At 41.1% G+C, this 18,593-nt stretch overlaps 2 protein-coding genes across 5 annotated transcripts in view; one reads left to right on the forward strand and one right to left on the reverse strand.

Annotated features, from left to right (window-relative positions):
* The first annotated feature begins 706 nt into the window (after nucleotides 1–706).
* On the forward strand, nucleotides 707–11,061 carry hpcal1 (hippocalcin-like 1). Of its 4 annotated transcripts, XM_072683948.1 has the most exons (6): nucleotides 707–877; nucleotides 995–1,057; nucleotides 6,770–6,822; nucleotides 7,010–7,469; nucleotides 8,036–8,141; nucleotides 9,798–11,061. In XM_072683948.1, the coding sequence occupies exons 4-6, from the start codon at nucleotides 7,092–7,094 to the stop codon at nucleotides 9,893–9,895; spliced, it is 582 nt and encodes a 193-aa protein (XP_072540049.1). In that variant the 5' UTR covers nucleotides 707–877; nucleotides 995–1,057; nucleotides 6,770–6,822; nucleotides 7,010–7,091; the 3' UTR covers nucleotides 9,896–11,061. The 4 variants fall into 4 exon arrangements, with proteins under 4 accessions (XP_072540049.1, XP_072540060.1, XP_072540040.1 ...); XM_072683939.1 differs by lacking the exon at nucleotides 6,770–6,822 and having other exon boundaries at nucleotides 708–877; XM_072683959.1 differs by lacking the exons at nucleotides 995–1,057; nucleotides 6,770–6,822 and having other exon boundaries at nucleotides 7,017–7,469.
* pdia6 (protein disulfide isomerase family A, member 6) overlaps nucleotides 11,058–18,593 on the reverse strand; it is a 7,704-nt gene continuing 168 nt past the window's right edge. The window contains exons 2-13 of the mRNA XM_072683898.1: nucleotides 17,430–17,574; nucleotides 17,175–17,232; nucleotides 15,105–15,231; nucleotides 14,870–14,976; nucleotides 14,640–14,776; nucleotides 13,546–13,660; nucleotides 13,236–13,376; nucleotides 12,986–13,070; nucleotides 12,556–12,628; nucleotides 12,282–12,440; nucleotides 12,087–12,183; nucleotides 11,058–11,957 (exon numbers count right to left, since the gene is read on the reverse strand). Coding sequence (XP_072539999.1) covers nucleotides 11,889–11,957; nucleotides 12,087–12,183; nucleotides 12,282–12,440; nucleotides 12,556–12,628; nucleotides 12,986–13,070; nucleotides 13,236–13,376; nucleotides 13,546–13,660; nucleotides 14,640–14,776; nucleotides 14,870–14,976; nucleotides 15,105–15,231; nucleotides 17,175–17,232; nucleotides 17,430–17,574 — 1,313 coding nt within the window. The 3' untranslated portion in view covers nucleotides 11,058–11,888. The remainder of the gene's footprint in view (nucleotides 11,958–12,086; nucleotides 12,184–12,281; nucleotides 12,441–12,555; nucleotides 12,629–12,985; nucleotides 13,071–13,235; nucleotides 13,377–13,545; nucleotides 13,661–14,639; nucleotides 14,777–14,869; nucleotides 14,977–15,104; nucleotides 15,232–17,174; nucleotides 17,233–17,429; nucleotides 17,575–18,593) is intronic.

The following is an 18,593-nucleotide window of genomic DNA, read 5'->3' on the forward strand; positions in this document are numbered from 1 at the left end:
TTCGTTACAACAATTAGACTGATCTGTGTAATTTTCAGTACATATGGAGGGGTCGATGAAGTTAAAGTTGCCCTGGTTACATTCCCCTCACCCCCGCCCTGGGGAACCGTTTCCTCCAGGTTGTCTTCCTCCAGCAGTTTGGAGCTGAAGGACTGCTGCCCTCTGCTGAGCAACCAAGCAGAGCTTCAAGAGTGCAAATCCTCATTTCTTGGAACTTAGCTACACTTTCAGATGGAGGAAAACTGCTTATGATTAGCTAACCGTTACAGTTCTCCCAGTAGCCCGAGCCTACTGTGTAATACATTACAGCACCTTTACAAATAAACTGAGGTTTCCGCTTAGCTAGATCACATGGATCTGAAAACCTAGCGACACAAACTCAGAGCCTATTCCAGTCATATCGGCTCTTTCAGGGCTGGTCAGGATGGTAAGGGAACCACTTTCTTTTTCCAGTTGACTCAGAACTGCTCTTTCCATGGTCACGACAACGGAGAGTGTATGGACTGAACCAATACACCGGCGTCTGCGACCTTGTGTGTGAATCATTTTAACGGTTTTTAAAAAGCTACGTACATTTCAGTATTTACTTCACCCTCCAGCTGGATCCTTGTCCCGAGCAGAGCAGACTAGTGCACAGAAAATCGACAGCCTAGTGAAATATCTCAGTAGCCCCCCCCCCTACACATTTTTGGACGCGCCCATTGACTACCGAGCACGGAGATGTAGGGTGTCAGATACCTCCTGCTGGCCTCAGCGAAGATGGGCTTACAAGTGTTTGTTTGAGAAACGATGGAGTCGATTCTGTCCTCTGAAGAATCCCAGATACGCGTGTGTTATCAAAAAACGTCTTTTAGAAACCCTGCGATGACATCTTGAGGTGAATGGATAGTTAGCTGGCTACTTGCTTTAAAGGTCGTTGTAGTTGCAGGCTGCTGTGTGTGTACTTTTACTTGTTTTTTCCATTAGTCTAACTGAGGACACTCCTCTCCCCCAGCATAAGCCAGACGGACCAAGCCTGCTAGCTACTACTAACGGTGTCATTTTCCGGTTCTTCACGGTAAGTTGACGTTTCTTTTCAGGTCATATAAAAAAAATAAAAAAAACTCTGAAATTAGGTAGCTAGTATTTAAATGGTATGCTTTTTACCACCTGTTTACTACTATAGCGTTCAGCTTTTCCGCCAACTTTAACGCAAAGTAGTAGTAAATAGTAATTAACGACATTTTACCTCCCAGATGTGAAGCGCCCGAATAGCCCTGTAGCTCACAGACCCCCTTTGCTCAACCATAGCCTCGAACTGCTCTGCGAGTGTGTGAGTGAACCGGTGGATAGTAGGTGTGGCATGACCTTATTTATCCATTAAAGATCCAATTCCGAGAGATTTATGGGGTCAGCATAGAGATTATGGCCATAATATAAAGTCTATTCCTGCGCCTTTGAAATCTGTTCATAAAATAGGGCGGGGGTGTAAGTCATTTAAGTAATGCAGCAGGTGTGATTAACACAGTCTGTGCTCCACTCACACTGTCAGTCAATGACTGAATGGCCACTTTTAATTCTCAGTGTGAAAGTAAATTTAGCCTTTAGAAATGGTTATCATTGCAGGTCAGTGTTGTGTTGTCAGTCTTGGGACTAATTGCATCTATGCTGGGGTCACCTCTGGGGTCACAGCATGGCCCCACAACAGGAGCAGAGGTCGATTGCTCATGTTTAAGCAATTAATACCCTGCAGAGGCACGCAATCAACCCTGTGGTGCGTCTCGCTGACCCTCTGAGCTTCCGTTGGATCTGGCCTGAATGAATAAGGCAAATGAGTTTGCATTCTTCTTATTATTGAGCCTTAACAGACGCAAGACAGCACGACGAGCGATTTCAGCTGTGGGAATTCACTTACCTGGCACTGTCAATGAAAAGCGCATGAAGCAGCCTTTTGACAGCAATCTGTTCTTGGGGGGAAAAGAATACCCAGAGCTCTCTGATGGGCAAGCGCCTGAGCTGTTTGTTTAAGTGACATCTTATGGTCCGGTGGAGCGGGAGAAAGACGCTGGATTTCTGTTCTGCTGATCTTTTGACACCTGTCAGGGTGGATTTTGGTTACACTGCTTTTTGGGGATGGGGACTTAATGAGGCTCAAGCTAGACGCAAACACAGAGAGGGTAATGGAGTTGATGTTTTATGCATGATGGGTCAGAGACTGTTCAGTGCTACTGTACAGCCACCAGGAGAATTGCACCAAGCCAGCTGACGTGTTCAAACCCACACAGTATGTCACTGTGCTTCCAGTGAATGCTCATGTGGTGTTAGTGTGCCTGCGTAGGAGGACAGAAAACTCTGGAAGTAGGTTTCATAGTAGGTGAGAAGTGGGTTTATAGGGTGTTGCAGTTCCTTCAGGTATACTCCATGCTTTGTTTTTCTATAATCCGTACTTACTTACAAAGGCCTCTGATGAAGCATCTACCTATTGGCTTGTATTATGGGTTTTCTGCTTCTGTACTGCTTGGGTGGGTTTTCTGCTTTTGTACGTTCTGAATTATTGTCCATGCTAACTGATGGCTTCATTTTTTCTATGAGCGATGCTCCAGAAGAAGCACTTTTGGTTCCATAAAGAACCAGAGACGTGTGTGCGTGTCTGTGTGTGTTCCTTGCCAATTTAAGGTTCACACATCACTTTTCGAGCCACTCAAAGAAGTGCAGACGCGACAGATAGACACTAGGCTGGAGTGTCCCTTTAATAAAGTTAGAGTCTGTCTGTTACAGTACAGAGCAGCTAAAGAGGAGGGAGGGAGGCGGTGAGGAAATGCGTATTGCGTGGTGGTGCAAACTGGCAGCACTGTACAAAAGAACATTTCCATTAGCACGGACAACATGGGGGAGAACTATGCGCTTGGAATGCGGGCTGCTGTGAGCGGAGACAGAGTGACAAAGACAAGCAGTCATGGCCTAGAGAGCGACAGTGCTTCAGTCAGTGTACACTGGTGTAGCTGTTAGCTTAGCCCTGGGAATCATGACAACAGAGCAGATGCATGGATCTCATGGTGATGTTTAGTCATGTTGATATGTTTTGACATATTATCTCCTTGTGACTGAGAGGCAGTCAAGAGTTCACATGGATCAGTGTAATCAAAGTGGTCATTCAGCAAAAATCTCAAGCATGCATCATATAAACACCAGCATCATTCCCAAATAAAAGTAGGAAAAAATCTCAGCCATGCATCAACACTATTAAAATGCAGTCATAGCTACATAAATAAACACAAACCCTGCTTGCGTCTATCAAGCTGCAGTGTTACTGGGAAGTACAACTAGCTTTTTGGTAGGGTTGGAGCTACACAGTGTTTTTGCTCTGTCTGCTGAAGTCAGGAGGCCCGTAGCAGAACACGGATAGAATTTCCAGACTGATTTTAGCAGGGATGTAGTTTTACAAGCATGGGATCAAAATGCACTGTGAAGGCACCTATAAAACCGTAGGCTTTGAGACCTGAGAGGCACAGGTCACTGCAGAATCCCTGGGAAACCTTGGGAAATCTTGGCAGTAGAGCATCTGTTCACTCCCAGTTAGTCAGAGAGGGACCTGTAGAGGGTACTTTTCAAATGTGCTCTGTAATACTGATTAGATTTGCAATAAGTATTTTTTCCTACATAAAGCAGCGCTTTGATAATATATCTGATACTAGAGCCTATTTTTAAACAACTGCTTTTTATTGTAGCATGTCATCATACAAACACATTCGCCTGAAGTACAGCTGTGTTGTTGCACCGCTCCTGTGACGTTGTTTTAACTAGAATAGGGCCTGTGGGGACACTTCTTGTTATATACAGCATTTGTTTCCATGCCACTGCATTTTGAGTCTGCATTTTTGTTCTTCAGACTGGAAAGTTCTGGGTTTCTTGTGGCTTGGCAAATGTTGGAAGGGAAATGGGGAGGGGAAAAAAGTCCACCCATGTTTATGTCTGTCCTTGGGCTGCCAAGGAGCTGACCAGCAGCTACATGTGACAGTAAGTCTAGGGAGGAGCTGTGCATGATCATTGTTGCTGAAGAAGACATTGTGGAAAGAAATATTCATGCTGAAAATATACAGCTGGTTCATTCTCTGAAAACTGCTACTGAAACTACCTCCTTTGAGCCACATATGTATAATTAAGCATGTTTGAGCGTTGTCACAAAGCAGCCCCAAGTGAGCAATCCAATGGCAACAGTGTCAAGGAAAAACTGCCTCAGAGTGAGAGGAAGAAACCTCAACCTCAAGAGGAATCAAGGCTCAAAAGGGGAACACCCCCTCCTCTGGTCTACACCAGATGGCACAACAAATAACAGCCAGAGCATGAAATACAAAAAAGAACTGAATACTCAGTAATGAAAAGCAAATAAAGAAATGGAAGTGAGCCTAATGTTTCACAAAAGTACTTAACTATTGAACGCAGAGAGTAATGTTAGAAGGCCTATCATGAGGAAACTACTTCAGTATGCATATTATTAAATTGGCACATTATCGAGTTGACTCTCACTGAGAATGACCCAGCCTGTGCAACATGCTTGGCAACGAAAAAATGCTGTCATTTGGCATTGTAATGTAGTATGAACAATCCTGGTTCATTAAAGCATTGTTTTTCAAACCCTTAGTCCTCAGGCTCTCCCACAGATTGTCCAGATTTTTGCTCTTTTCAAACTAATAATACATGAGCTTAGATGTGGCAAATAATGAGCACAACAGCATTAAACAAGAAGAAAGAAAGTCAAGCTGTAATAAGAGGCTAAAAACCATTTGTAGCCGGAACTGCAATTTCGCACCATGATTAACTGTGTGTAAACATACAACTTGTATCTTCTATGTGGCTTCTTTCCACACCCGTACCTAACCTCATTTATTGTTGTGACGCCAAATCATACACTGACTTCAAGAACCACGGCAACAGCAGACGTGCATCAAGGCTGACTCAAATCTGGTTCTAAAAAATTGGTAATAAGCGCAACAGTAAGGAAGTGATGAACATGGAAAAAACAGAACGCACACGTGACCATTTCTCTTTCAGTCCAATAAAGCTTTTATGGGTTAACTGGAGGGTGTCGGCTGAGTTATATAACCTATCATTAAAGTTTGCCAGCACACCTCACCTCTTAAATGGTCTCCATATAATGCATTTAATGTATGCTATTCGAACAGCTCTGCCTGGCTGCCTAGGAAACTGGCTTCTCAATTTGCTTTCTCTATTTTTTGGGTCTGTCTTTGTGATTAGGCGGGGAGGGGGGTAATTTGGCTGTGATGTCCGCTTATTTTTCTCTAGGATGCACCTGCGCATACAGTCAGCCTCTGTATCTGTCTGCATCTATCATACACGAACACGCATCAAACAAGACGCACGAGCACCGATCAAACCAGACCCTCCATGACAAGGAAGATACTTCATGCAGTGGTGAAGACCCATGCTAGATTTGCATATTCACGCTCATCTTCCACATCTCCTTGGAGTCGGGGCTGCCTCCAGATGTTGTAGCCAGCTTGCACAGCTGGACTGCTGTATCAGCCTAATGGCTGATCACACTTTTTCCACAGTTCTCTAATACCGCACATAGTCTCATCAGTACTGACAAATCCAGGGAATAGCACAGCAGAGACAATGGAGTGATCAGTGTTTTTTTGTTTTTTTGGGGGGGTTGTGTGATAGACTGCCATGTGGGACACCTGATCGAACCTATAAGCAGGGTTTAGACAGCAGAGGTTTATGTCAGAAAATTTTAATGGAAATTTCCACAATCTGGGCATTCCAGCAAATGCTTAGATGTGCATCTGTAATCTGTAGTCCATCTGAAATGAAAGGCAGGAAAGTACTACTGTAGTAATATAGGGTATGTAAAAGATTTTGGAGTGCTGAATTTAACCTTTGACCAGGGAAATACATTTTACAATGACTTCACATATTTGAGGAGGCAGTGTTGAGAGAATTACTGAGAATCTTAGTAAAAGGGTGGGTTAAATGGCTCTAAATTTTCGGAAAAGTGGCGTTAAAAAAACAAAACAAAAAACATCCAAGTCTACAAATGGAAACCCCTTGTTGATGAGAGAGGTCAGAAGAAAGAAAGATTGACGGAAAGGTTGCAGTATAACCCCAGTATAAGGTGTACAGATAACCACTCAGTACAATTGTGGTGAGCAGAAGAGCATCCAGTATACAGAGCAACCTTAAGGTGGATGGGCTACAACAGCAGAAGACCATGTAGGGTTCCAAGAACAGAAAGCTGAGGCTGCAGTGGGCACAGGTTCATCAAAACCAGACAGTTAAAGACTGATAAAGCTCACAGAGGGCAGTCCAAATTTGGCACCAACAGCAACCACTTAATCTGAATCCAATAGAACTCCTTTGGGATGTGGTAGAACCAAATATACAGGCATGTAAAGCAAAGCAAAAACTGTTCAGGCAAGTGAATTCACTTCCAAAAGTCTAATGTTCCTGTAGTTGTGATATAGTAGCTAATTGAATTTCATTATGTCCATTTTTACACAATGATGAATAAGTTTTGATCTCTTAAAGGAGAGGTTAGTTAGATACAGTACTTCTCAAATTGTCATTGCAGTAGTCAGCAGCTTTATTACACAGATCAATTAAATTCTGTAAATACACAGGGATAATACACACTATGCAGAACAAGCACACAAACTATCATGTACCCACAGTTTCATATTATCTGGCTGGCAACTCACACTGTCTTGATGATTTCCTAGGTTATGTAGTGTCAGTCGTGACCTTTTGTAAGAGTTGTCTCTTCTTCCAGATGGCCATTAACCCTCTACCAGCAAGAAATCGATAAATTTGCACCATAATAAGGTATTAAATGGTATCCATGGATACTAAATTCCACTCCCTCATCTCACTAGGGTAACACGTTTCCCATCTGGTCAGATATTTGTCTGCCAAAAGACATAAAAGACATTTGTATTACAACAGAAAATTCACACTGAAAACAGTGCCAATGTTTGCAAATGTCTAAATGTCTGTTATTATTCTTTTGCAGTGTGTAGGTTCAGAGAGGGAAACACAAGCAAAGCAGTGATTCACCAGAGGTGTTCTGGAACAGTCCAGGAAAGTGCTCAATCATGGGCAAACAGAACAGCAAGCTGCGTCCCGAAGTCCTGAATGACCTGCGGGAAAACACTGAGTTCACAGACCATGAACTGCAGGAGTGGTACCGTGGCTTCCTCAAAGATTGCCCCACCGGCCACTTAACTGTGGAGGAGTTCAAGAAAATCTATGCCAACTTCTTTCCCTATGGCGACGCCTCCAAATTCGCAGAGCACGTTTTTCGCACATTCGACACCAATGGCGATGCCACCATCGACTTCCGGGAGTTCATCATTGCGCTGAGTGTGACGTCCCGCGGAGGCCTGGAGCAGAAGCTCCGCTGGGCCTTCAGTATGTACGACCTGGATGGGAATGGATACATCAGCCGAGCTGAGATGTTGGAGATAGTACAGGTGAGAAAAGAACACTGGCTATGGAAGTTGTAATTATTTTCCCATTTTGCTTCATAAGCATATTAACACAAGATCTAGATGCAGAAAAGGGCTTCCAGGTGAAATCTAAGAGAATCTGGAAAAAAACATGTAAAAAATCAAGGCAGCTCAGATTTTTTAACTCCTCTCAAATCATGCACATGTTCCACTGTTTTTCTTTTCCCTGCCCTTCCTTTTTGTTGATTCCGTTCTTATATTTGCGTTTGGGTATTTGCTCTGTAAGTCGTTGTTGCCAGAGCAGCTTGTTCCATATCAATATTGGCTCAGTTGAATGTTTGGTGATATAGACCTCCTGAATAAACAGATCTCCTCAATCAAGTGTTCCACAGGCCATATGGTGCTGCCAAAAACGATGATTAAGTACAAAGGCCTTGTTTCTCGCTTGGAAAAAGCTGCAGACTCTGTGTAGTCATATAGGAATAGTTTATAAGGTAGTTATTATTCATATTCAGAGAAAGCTATTCAGAGTAATGACTGGCAATTTAAAAGGCACAAACAGCTCATGGGTTTTTGTTCATAATTCACAGGCAATTTACAAAATGGTCTCATCAGTGATGAAGATGCCAGAGGATGAGTCAACCCCTGAGAAACGCACCGATAAGATCTTCAGACAAATGGACACAGACAATGATGGTGAGCTGTGCTAAACTAACTTTGTATTCATCACGACTGCTTAATTATTTCAAATCCCATAAATTTGGAGTTGGCCTTTACGTCTTTGAGAGTTTACCCTTCAGTCAGCATTTAGTATGCCAGCAAAGGCACGAAGTGACACACACAGCCTGCAGCTGAAATTCAGGAGTTCCAGATGTTCTACCATTTGCTGTCTGTGGCTGCAGGCGTTCAAGGACATAACTTGCTGCAGTTGGAGAAGAAAACATCAGGGCCTGCCCCCCCAGTGAAATATTTCCTGACCAGTCTGGCAGCTGAGTCAGTCTGAGTCCAGTGTTCTGTGCCCTTCAATCAGAAGCTGGGACTTTCCTGGTTGCGCTGATGTATCTGACCATGTTAAGTTCAAAAAGATGCACTGGCTAACTCCATGTCTTCTCTGAGCAGGGGTCCCATTGCTTAGTACAAAAGAGAGCAGTGTCTGTTGAAACTGGTTAAACTTTGGTGGATTAGGAATTAACTAATAATAATTAAATTATTATTGACATTGGTGATTCTGCTGGTCAGTCAGTGTGACCAATCAGTGAGTTCCATCATGTATGTTGAACTGATCGAACACAGATACAGGTGTCATCTCCAGATATGGGAGTGTCGCTATTGAGTTGTGTTTGGACAGGAAGCCCCAAAGTAAGTGGAGGAGTGAGTGAAAATTGGCAGGATCTCCAGAGACTGGTGTAATTCTTATTTGACAGAATTGATGCAGTCATCAAGACAAGAGGGTTGACATCAAGTATCAGAGATGAAATGATGCATGTGACTGTTTTTCCTTGTTTACAGAGCTCAAGGGTGGGCAGTATGTACACAGATGTGCCAAAGCTTACACGCACAGCTTGTCTTGTCCTTATCTAGTAGATAAGTATTGCCAATAGAATAGAACTCTCTAGAACAGATAAACTTGGACCTGCTGGCACAATGCCTCATAACAGGTGTGAGCTAAAGGGGGATAAAGCCCTCCAGCATCATCCAGCATCCTGACTTCACTAACGCTGAATTCATTCAGAAAAAACAATGAATGAGCAGACGTCTGAATACTTTTGCCCATATAGTGTATTTCATTACACAGAGCAGAATTAGCCTTGTTTAACTGGATTTAGAGCTGCACAATTAAAAGTACAAAGAAATCTTGCACTGCTGGTGCATTTTGTCTTCATGTCAACAATGTCTGTCATGAAAATGTCATTAGGTATCTCGATGTAAGATTTTTGCCATATTTGTGCCATTTAGTGGACACACCAGTTGACCACTCTGAAAATATCCCTAGTAGAGCTGGGCCGTATGACAATATTTGAATGTATTGTGATAAATTTAGTTATTGTAGTACACAATATGCTTTTATGAGTATATTGTGGATATCGTCAATGCTGCATGTTTCATTACAAAGAGTGGAATCAGTCTTATTTAATTCAATAGAGTAAAGCATATTGTGATAAATATCGTGATATAAAACATTTCTATATCACCCAGCTCTAATCCCTAGGTACTGTGAATAGACTTGGAGTCCCAAAATACTAAAGAACAGTGGTGCACGTTCCAGCCTTTTTCCTTCATGCTAAAAGGACTGTGCAAGTAAACCCAGACTAATTAAGAAACCCTAACCCTTAGCCTCTTTTCATATTGCAGGGAGACTTTCCCTGGAGGAGTTCATCAAAGGTGCCAAGAGTGATCCTTCTATTGTCAGACTGCTCCAGTCTGACCAGAGCTCTTCTCGCCAGTTCTGAAAGTAGCCAAGCAGCAGCTCTTACAGGAAATCCTGCCCAAGCCATCGGGCCTCAGAGGAAGATCAGCCTATTGCTCCCCAAGATACAGACTGCATTTTAAGAAGAAATCTACACAGAGCCCAGTACATTTAAGTGAAAGTAGACAGGTATATAAACTACACAATCTACATGAAATCTACCACTCTGTCGCACTTTTCTGTCACATTAAGGTTGTAGTTTGTCCATAATACTTTCTTGAGGGTGTGGTAAAAGGAAAGAAAGGGGACCCTTTCCTGATATGCATTCCTTGATTTTCCAAAAGCAAAGACTTTATGAGCTATATAGTTCTGCATTTAAAAGGCTTGTTTTCCAGTGCCCACAAGAGTACTACTCTTAAATGTTGATTATATAAAAGTCTTAAAAAGCCCTGAGGTAAAATAATTGGAGAGTTTTAATACACCCTAAACTATCTTGTCCTGGATATGCCACAGGCCCAAGAAATTGGCACAATTTCCCCATTATTACCTTTACTTTAACCTCAATATGCAAACACATGGATAAGTTGCACTTAAAAGTACCACTTGTGTGACAGAGTAGCTTTTTAGTCCAAAAATCCTGATGACATACAGGTGTGCAATCGATGGGGTTCTGGATTTAAACTGCATCCATTAATGGAAGCAGTACAGTAAATCTTTCAGTGTTTAGTCTTCTATCAGACTTGTTTAAACTCCAGTCTTGGGACAATTAATGCTTTTTCAGTTGTTTTTTTTTGCCAGCTTATGTATTTTCATAGAATTAGACATCTGCCAATACACTATGCTTTGTCATGGTTGAATTGCCAAAACTAGCATTTGTGTTGAATGTATAAGAGTGATTGGTATCTTTCAGTGATTCTGTAATTTGTGGCAAGTAAGTGGTTTAGTAATGAAGAAAAAGTTTCAGTGCCGTTTCTTTGTGTAGCTAGCATTGGAATATTCAGCCATACTGTCGTCAGAAGAGTACATCAGCATTCACAGGACTACAGCTTCCCCACTGAACACTGCATATCCATCTGTATAAAATGCATATTTAAGAACTGCTCATGAATAAGCCACTATTTAAGTTTTAGTTTATAATACTAACAGGTGAATCAAGATGCAAATATGTCATATCGGTGTTTACATCCATAATAAAATCCAGTCACTTCATTTTGACTCTTTTTTTTATTTATTATTATTTTCATAACAAAAAAAACATGTCAAAACAAAGTTGTGTAAGAAAAATCTACACAATTCCTACGATATTCCCTGTCCAGCACAAACACAGTGGAAGGCTGGGATGCCAAGTCATTGATTTCCTTCTCAAATACTGTTTTTCCTTTTTGAAACAAGTAAGCCACACATTAATGTGAAGAATGAAAAGGAACAGGACTATCTGCAAAACTCAGCTCTAAAGACGGCCCCCTTACATGGCAGTAGGCTAAAGTTAGGACAAAGGATATAAACCATTACAGCTTATATCTGGCAACCCAACTTCCTCTTCTCGGGGAACACTCCCTAAAACAGACAGACATAGTCCATGTGTCCCCTAAGCATTACTGCTTTAGTTAGCATTTGCAGAACAACTGCTGTCACTGGAAGAAAAAAAAGCAGGGTGTGAGGAACTGTTCTGAGAGGGATTTTATCAGAACTGAGGAACTTTTTTTCTGCAGATGTAGGTTTTGGAGGGGGCTGGACAGAGAAAAGTGACATAACATAATCCTGCCTTCCATTCTTACTGGGAAATCCAATAGGCCAACCAATCAAATGAAAAGCAGACCAGTGACAAAAAGCTTAACAACGATTTAATCCCTGATCCCGCCACATTTCAGACTACTGGAGAGGAGAAGTTAAAAGCAACACAAGCCTGTTTCAAGAGTGTACAGTAACTTATTGTCCCAGTTTTCCCCTCATCCACGGGAGAGGAGAGGTGGGTCATGGGCCAAGTCTGTGTGGTGCTGACACCAAACTATGCCAGCCCTCCCAGCCGGTGGACTCTATAATTCATCCTTGTCCAGATCATCCAGATCCACATCACTCAGGTCTATGTCGTCCTCCACAGGCAGCTGAGGGGAAGAGCAAAAAGCAGAATTTCTCTGTAAAACCAGGTTGACATTTCTAACCAGAGGAAAGGATAAAAAGCACTGCTCTTCAACACCACTTGACCTCTCAATTAATCAAACACTCCTACTTACAACTCCATTCTTCCCATCCCAGGCTTCAACAGTGTAGATCTTTGGCAAAGCTCCACCTCCTACTGTGGCAGTTGAGCCACGTCCAACAGACAGATCCCTAATACGAAGGAAAGAAAGGCGATTCAGTAAAGGGTCCTAAAAGATGCAATAAATCGAGGTACTGTAGTAGAACCTTTTGAAACACTCAAGAAATACCTTAGGAACTCATGAATTCCTGTCTCACTGAACGAGCCCTTCAGAAGAGCAAACTTCATCTTGCGAGCATTAATAGCTGCCATGGCAGGGTAGCCGAAACCACCTATCCCCAGAGAGGCCTCCAGATCCATCTGAGCACCAGCTTCAGTCCATAGCCATCTACAAAGTGGTAGACAGAGGCATATATATAAAAAACAAATGGGGTGTTCATGTCATTAAGATTAAATGTGATGTTAATCTCTCCTACGTGTGAAGGGGCAAAACACATACTGACCCCCACATCTTCTTTTTGTATTTCTCCGCCATATTCATCATCACTTCCAGGTAACCATTTCTGCCTGCTGCACCTAGAAATGGAAGAAACACTTTTCAGTGGATCTGAATATCAATAAAGAGTACTAATATTTTAACCATCTATGTCTAAAGAGCAAACACACTTAGTCATATGCAAATGTTTGGGCACCCTTTACATGTTTTATTAATTTTCTTAAATAATTAATAAATTCAAAGCAGCATTCTGTAAGAATTGGTACAGGGCCCCCCCTACAGTCGGAAAGTGTAAATCACGCTGTGAGCCACCAATAAAGGACACACTTTTCACATGCATTCCTGCCTATGACTGCATGTGCTTGATCAATATTTCACCTTAAACTCAACTAAACTCAGCCTACAGACTCTACCATATAAACAAACAACCCTCATACCTGTGTCTAGAATATGAGGCAATACAGCAATCACACAAAGCTGATGGTCCTCACAAGTCTTTTTCAAGAGGTCTTCATTTAGAATCTGAAAAGCACAACCGTTTTAACATCTGTAAATAATCCTTTGAAACAACAACAAACAAATAATCACTTTCTCTAAATGCCTTAAACATGTAAAGGAGCATAACTGTTCAGGTATACACAGATAGTTACACAGACAGTTAGGCTAAGAGCACAGATACACACTGACCTCCAGCAGCTCTGGAGGAGGGGCGTTGTCTGAGTAAAGGTCCATGGCGCGGGCAACAAGGTCTGAGCGAGTTCGTCCACCTTGGTAGTCCTCCGGCTCTTCTCCTTTACGGAAGATCTTAATGGTAGGGAATCCTCGGATCTACAAATAGAACAAGCCACTGAGTATTAACAACCAAAGACCACTAACCATATGAACTTGCACTCTGAAGAATTTACAGATGTTTGTAGTAGCAATTATGAAAGTAAGTCAGTGCTCTTCAAGTAAAGCCAACTAATGAGCCAATGATGGCGGTGCGCATCAGACTTACCCCATAGCGGCTTGCCAAGACCTGGTGGACAGTAGCATCTACAGCTCCCAGCTTTACTCTGCCATTGGTTTGCTCTTTGACCTGAGAAGCAGCAGCTGCCCATTCAGGCTCAAGACTGAAAAATATCAAATCAGAGATTTAAATTCCACAAATCACATGTACAAATACAATGCACTGACCATGGAGCAGTGAATTTTTCATACCTTTCATGTAAGTTTATTTGAAGGCTACCCAAGTACGGACACTGAATAATTGCCAAAAATAAAACCCATTCTCTGTTGTAAACATCCCTGCTGACAACATACACAGTAGTTCCTAGAACAAGATTTTCTGGTTTAAACACCAAGAAATTACATTCTGACAATACGCCTTAAACGTACTTGAAATGGCAAATGCAAAAGCAAGCCAGACAGGTAATGCTACTGCTACAGAGCCAAATCACACTGTAGAACTGCGATAACGGTCTTCAAATGATCAAAATAGAATAGAGAGAATGGTTACTTAAAACGTAACACATAGCGTTGCATCTTGTCTGATTGCTCATGTAAGAGTCAAACTGCTGCTAACCTGGTTGCAGTTTGCTGCGTTCCATTTGATGCCGCCACAAGTAAGATTCATGAAGATAGATGCATTGCAGCTCAACAGTAATTAAAGCAGTACTATTATACAGTTCACTAGCACTTCTGTCAGTTTGGGTCTCATTAAATCAGTTGTACACTCAGTACTCAGCAACTTGTGTGGATGTATATTCATGATGTTTAGATGCGCTAAATACTGTATAATGTGTTATCAACTACTATCTCTAATCATGCTAAGCTGGGACATATTTTGGTTAAGATTCCCTTAAAACACATCCTTAACAAGTCCTTAGCTAATGTTTTTAAACTGGGTACAATTATCAGAATGTTTAACAACTTCCACAGTAATTTTATAACCTACAAATCAGATTTTATCAGCAGTTGATTAGGTCTTTAAGCACTGATTTACTGGATCACAATACAGTAAAAGTCACATTGCCCACCTCTACAACATGACACTAAATGACATGGATACATGGTTACAACATTTCGATGCAAACAATTCCATAGACTTACTTCTTGCAGTGGCCACACCATGGTGCAAAGAATTCCACCATCCAAACGTCATCGCCCTCCAAAACTTTCTCATCAAAGTTATCATCAGTCAGTTCAATCACATCCTTTGTACTGCCACCACTGCTGCTGCCAGAGCTCTGGAATTAGCAGAAAGGCAACATTAGAACAGGAAGAACGGTAAAAGAATGCAAGACAGAACGAGTACAAACACCTAGTATAGACTTCAGTACCTGTCTGCTGTAGTCAGAGCCTCCAGTCTTTCCACTCAGCCTGTCTTTGACTAGGGAACGCAGAGCATTCAGAGCTGTGTCCACGATAGCCTGACTGCTGCGTCCACCTGTAAGCAGGACACCATAGCAAGGGTCACAACTCATGCACAATGTCTGCGTGTTAGAGGTATGTGTTAACGAGTGGATTCATTTTGCTCAGTTGTGATTTTGCACATATGAAAATACAAAACTGTACCTTGGTATTCCTCAGGCTTATGCTTGTTGGCCCCAAAGATTTTAATGGTTGGGAAGCCACGGACTCCATACTGGCCACCCAGTGACTTGTGTTGATCTGCATCCACAGCACCCACCTTAACAATTCCCTGTTGAGATACAGCAAAGGGTGCAGATTCAGTGGGGTAATTAAGTATGTGGACACTGTCATTTCAGTCTCTGTACACCACCTTAGACATTTAACTTAAATTCAAGAGTTTTAACACATTTTATTTTTGTTTTAACTATTTAGGTATTACAGCTACATTGTACATTATATTTTTTACAGGTTTTTACAGGCTACGTTTTTCAAGCAATTTACCAATAAGCTGTTTCATGGCCAGGTGTCGCCCGTTTCCTTATTATTTCACCACAAATGAAGGTGATAAAAGGAGTTTTCTGGAGTTAATTTAAAGTGTTGAATTTGCATTTGGTAGCTGTTCATGGGAACCCTTCACAAGGAGGTCCAAAGATGACAATGTAAGTGAAGGTGGCCATCATTCAGTTAAAAAACAAACAAATCCAACATACTGAAGACATAACAGAAACTTTAGGAGTGGCCAAATCAACAACTTGTAAACCAAATTAGTAAGGAGAAGGAATGCACGGTTGAGCTCAGCAACACCAAGCAAATAAATAAATAAATAAATAGAAATTCTTGGAAGACCACAGAAGACAACTAAAGCAGATGATAGCAGAATTATTTTCTTGACCTTCATAACATCTAGTAAAGCAAGAACACTCTTAAGGAGGTAGGCATATCTTGTATCAAGAGATGCCTTTAAGAATGTAAATACAGATGATCTACTTCAAAACACAATCCACAGCTAACACTCAAGAACAGAAAGGCCAGATTAGATCTAAAACAGCCTGCCCAGTTTTGAAACAAGATTCTTTTGACAGATTACCTTGAGCATGGAGGAGAAAGAGGCCATGATCTGAAGCATAACACATTTGTCCAACATGGTGGAGGCAATGTTATGGTATGGGCATTTGTGGCTGTTAATGGACATTGGTCACTGGAGTTAAGCTGAAGATGTGACTGCTAACAGAAGTATCAGAATGGATTCTGAAGTGTATACAGCTTTACTTTCTTTGGTTAAATTCTGCACAACTGACAGGATGACACATTACAGTACAGATGGATTATGACCCAAAGCACACCATAAAATCAACCCAAGAGTTTCTTTGAAAAAAGAAATGTTCTTAAATGGCAGTCACCTGACCTCAAACCAACTAAGCAGCTTTTCACATACTGAACACAAAACTAAAGCAGAGAGACATAAGCAAGCAGCAACTGAAAGCAGCTGCAATAAAGACCTGGAAAAAGATCTCAATAGAAGAAACCCAGCATTTGGTGATGATCATGGGTTCTAGATATCATGCAGTCACTGTCTGCAAATGATTTTCAGTATTAAAGACAACCCTCATACTGATAATTATGTTAGTGTCCAAATGGAAAGCCCATGGAAACTTCAATTACATTGCTTCCTTTAAAATACAATACTATGTATATCATAATTCATACTTAATATATAAAATATAAATTGTATATATTATATATATATATTTCAAATACACAATACAAGTGATGTACTGAGGCAGATGTTTAGCTTTGATCAATTTACACAATCACTTTAAACACTTACTCTACCCTAGAAGAGCAGAATGTTTAGGTGATGTTGATCTACTGCAATCATTTTTTTCTGCATATTTAATCGTTTCAGCATTTCAATGCTAATACAGATAACTACATTTTATAACTTTTATCTTGTAAGTATCAGCATCACCACACATGTACATGAAAACACTGGATATCGTCAGTAGCCCACATTAGTGCTTTTCTAATTTGGATCCTGAAGAGATGTAAATGCCAACTAAGCTGACTCAACTGCATTTGCTTTTTATTTTTAATAAACAAAGCGATTCAGTTTGGCTCGTGACTGTCTGGCTAAGTGGCAGTACAAAGACGTTGCTCAACAAAGAAGAACTGCCAGGTACATTCAGTCAGTCAGTCAGTCACCTTACAATCACATTAACTTTCCAAACTTACCTTCAGTGCTGTGGCTGCTTTCTTCCAGTCTGGGACCAAATTCTGGCAGTGTCCACACCTTTTAAAACAAGTCATTCGATTAAAAGTAGGCTCGGAACATCTTTATAAAAGGTCATTAGCCTCTAGCAGGTATTATGTGCACACAAACACACACCAGCATTACTTTACTCGTGCCTATATTTATTCCTAACAGCAGATTCTTTAGGTTTATGTGGGTGATCTAAACAGAATCAAGCACTGTCCTTCTTAACTCACCATGGGGCATAAAACTCCACCAACCACAGACTATCACTCTGCAGCACCTCCCTGTTGAAGTTTGAAGGATTGAGCTCAATCACGTCATCACTGGCAGTATACAGCCCGTGGACGGAGAGGACAGTTAAAGAACACGCCAGCACACCTGCAAAACAGGTCATCAGTATGTTTGCATCAGCACAGACTCAGCTAGAAATCTTAGATCTTGAAAGTGCAATTCTAGTAAAACAGATCATCGCGGTCATGCATATCACTTTGACATCATTTACACTGTATGGCAATAAAAATGAAATGCTTCATAAATCTTTTTACACCACCTTCCACTTAAGAAGATTTTCATTCTCTTTTAAATGTGCCATTATGGAGATACAAACACACATATGCTCATTATATCTTTATATATATATATATATATATATATATATATATATATATATATATATATACACATATACATATATACACACATATGCACACATCCACACACACATGCATATCTATATACACTCACATATGCACACTGTCAACAACTAACTTTTCCCAAAAGGACATAGCTACGTATTTATACAAAACAAACAACATTAAATCATGTGTGTGTGCAAAACTATACATAGGGCTTTTAACAGAGGACAACAAATATATATGAATTATCCATATTTCAGAAGCTCATTGAATACGAGCAACTGGACAATGAACTCAGCCAAGATATGTCTTTTAACTGTACAACACGGCTAAATATTCACACTGTCTAAATGCTTGAGCCAAAACATTGTAGTTTAGTATTTGGCTAACAGTATTTAGTGCTGTTTCCAGTATTTCTTCAGCACTGTCTGCTCCTCTGAACGCACAGCTGGTAGGCTAGCTGGTGTGGGAAATGGACCTGCTAGCTATCTGCTATCAGACCTAACCTAACCTGTTCTCTGACAACCCGTCAACCGAGATTTCATTTAGCTACAACCCGAGAAGAAAAAGAATAAACATGTGTGCATTAATAATTCTCACAACATCTAACACAATGTGAGCTTTTAGCACAGTCTCTATGAGGCATTAGCAATGTGCTAACTAGCTCCTATCTCTGCAGAGCCACTGTTCAGGCGACGTTCAGAGATCCCAGCCGGTTCTCCACTGAATCAGGATAATCACACTGTAGCTATTCGGTCATGT

The sequence above is a fragment of the Salminus brasiliensis genome, chromosome 1, assembly GCF_030463535.1.
Source record: "Salminus brasiliensis chromosome 1, fSalBra1.hap2, whole genome shotgun sequence".
In the NCBI taxonomy this organism is placed as follows: domain Eukaryota; kingdom Metazoa; phylum Chordata; class Actinopteri; order Characiformes; family Bryconidae; genus Salminus; species Salminus brasiliensis.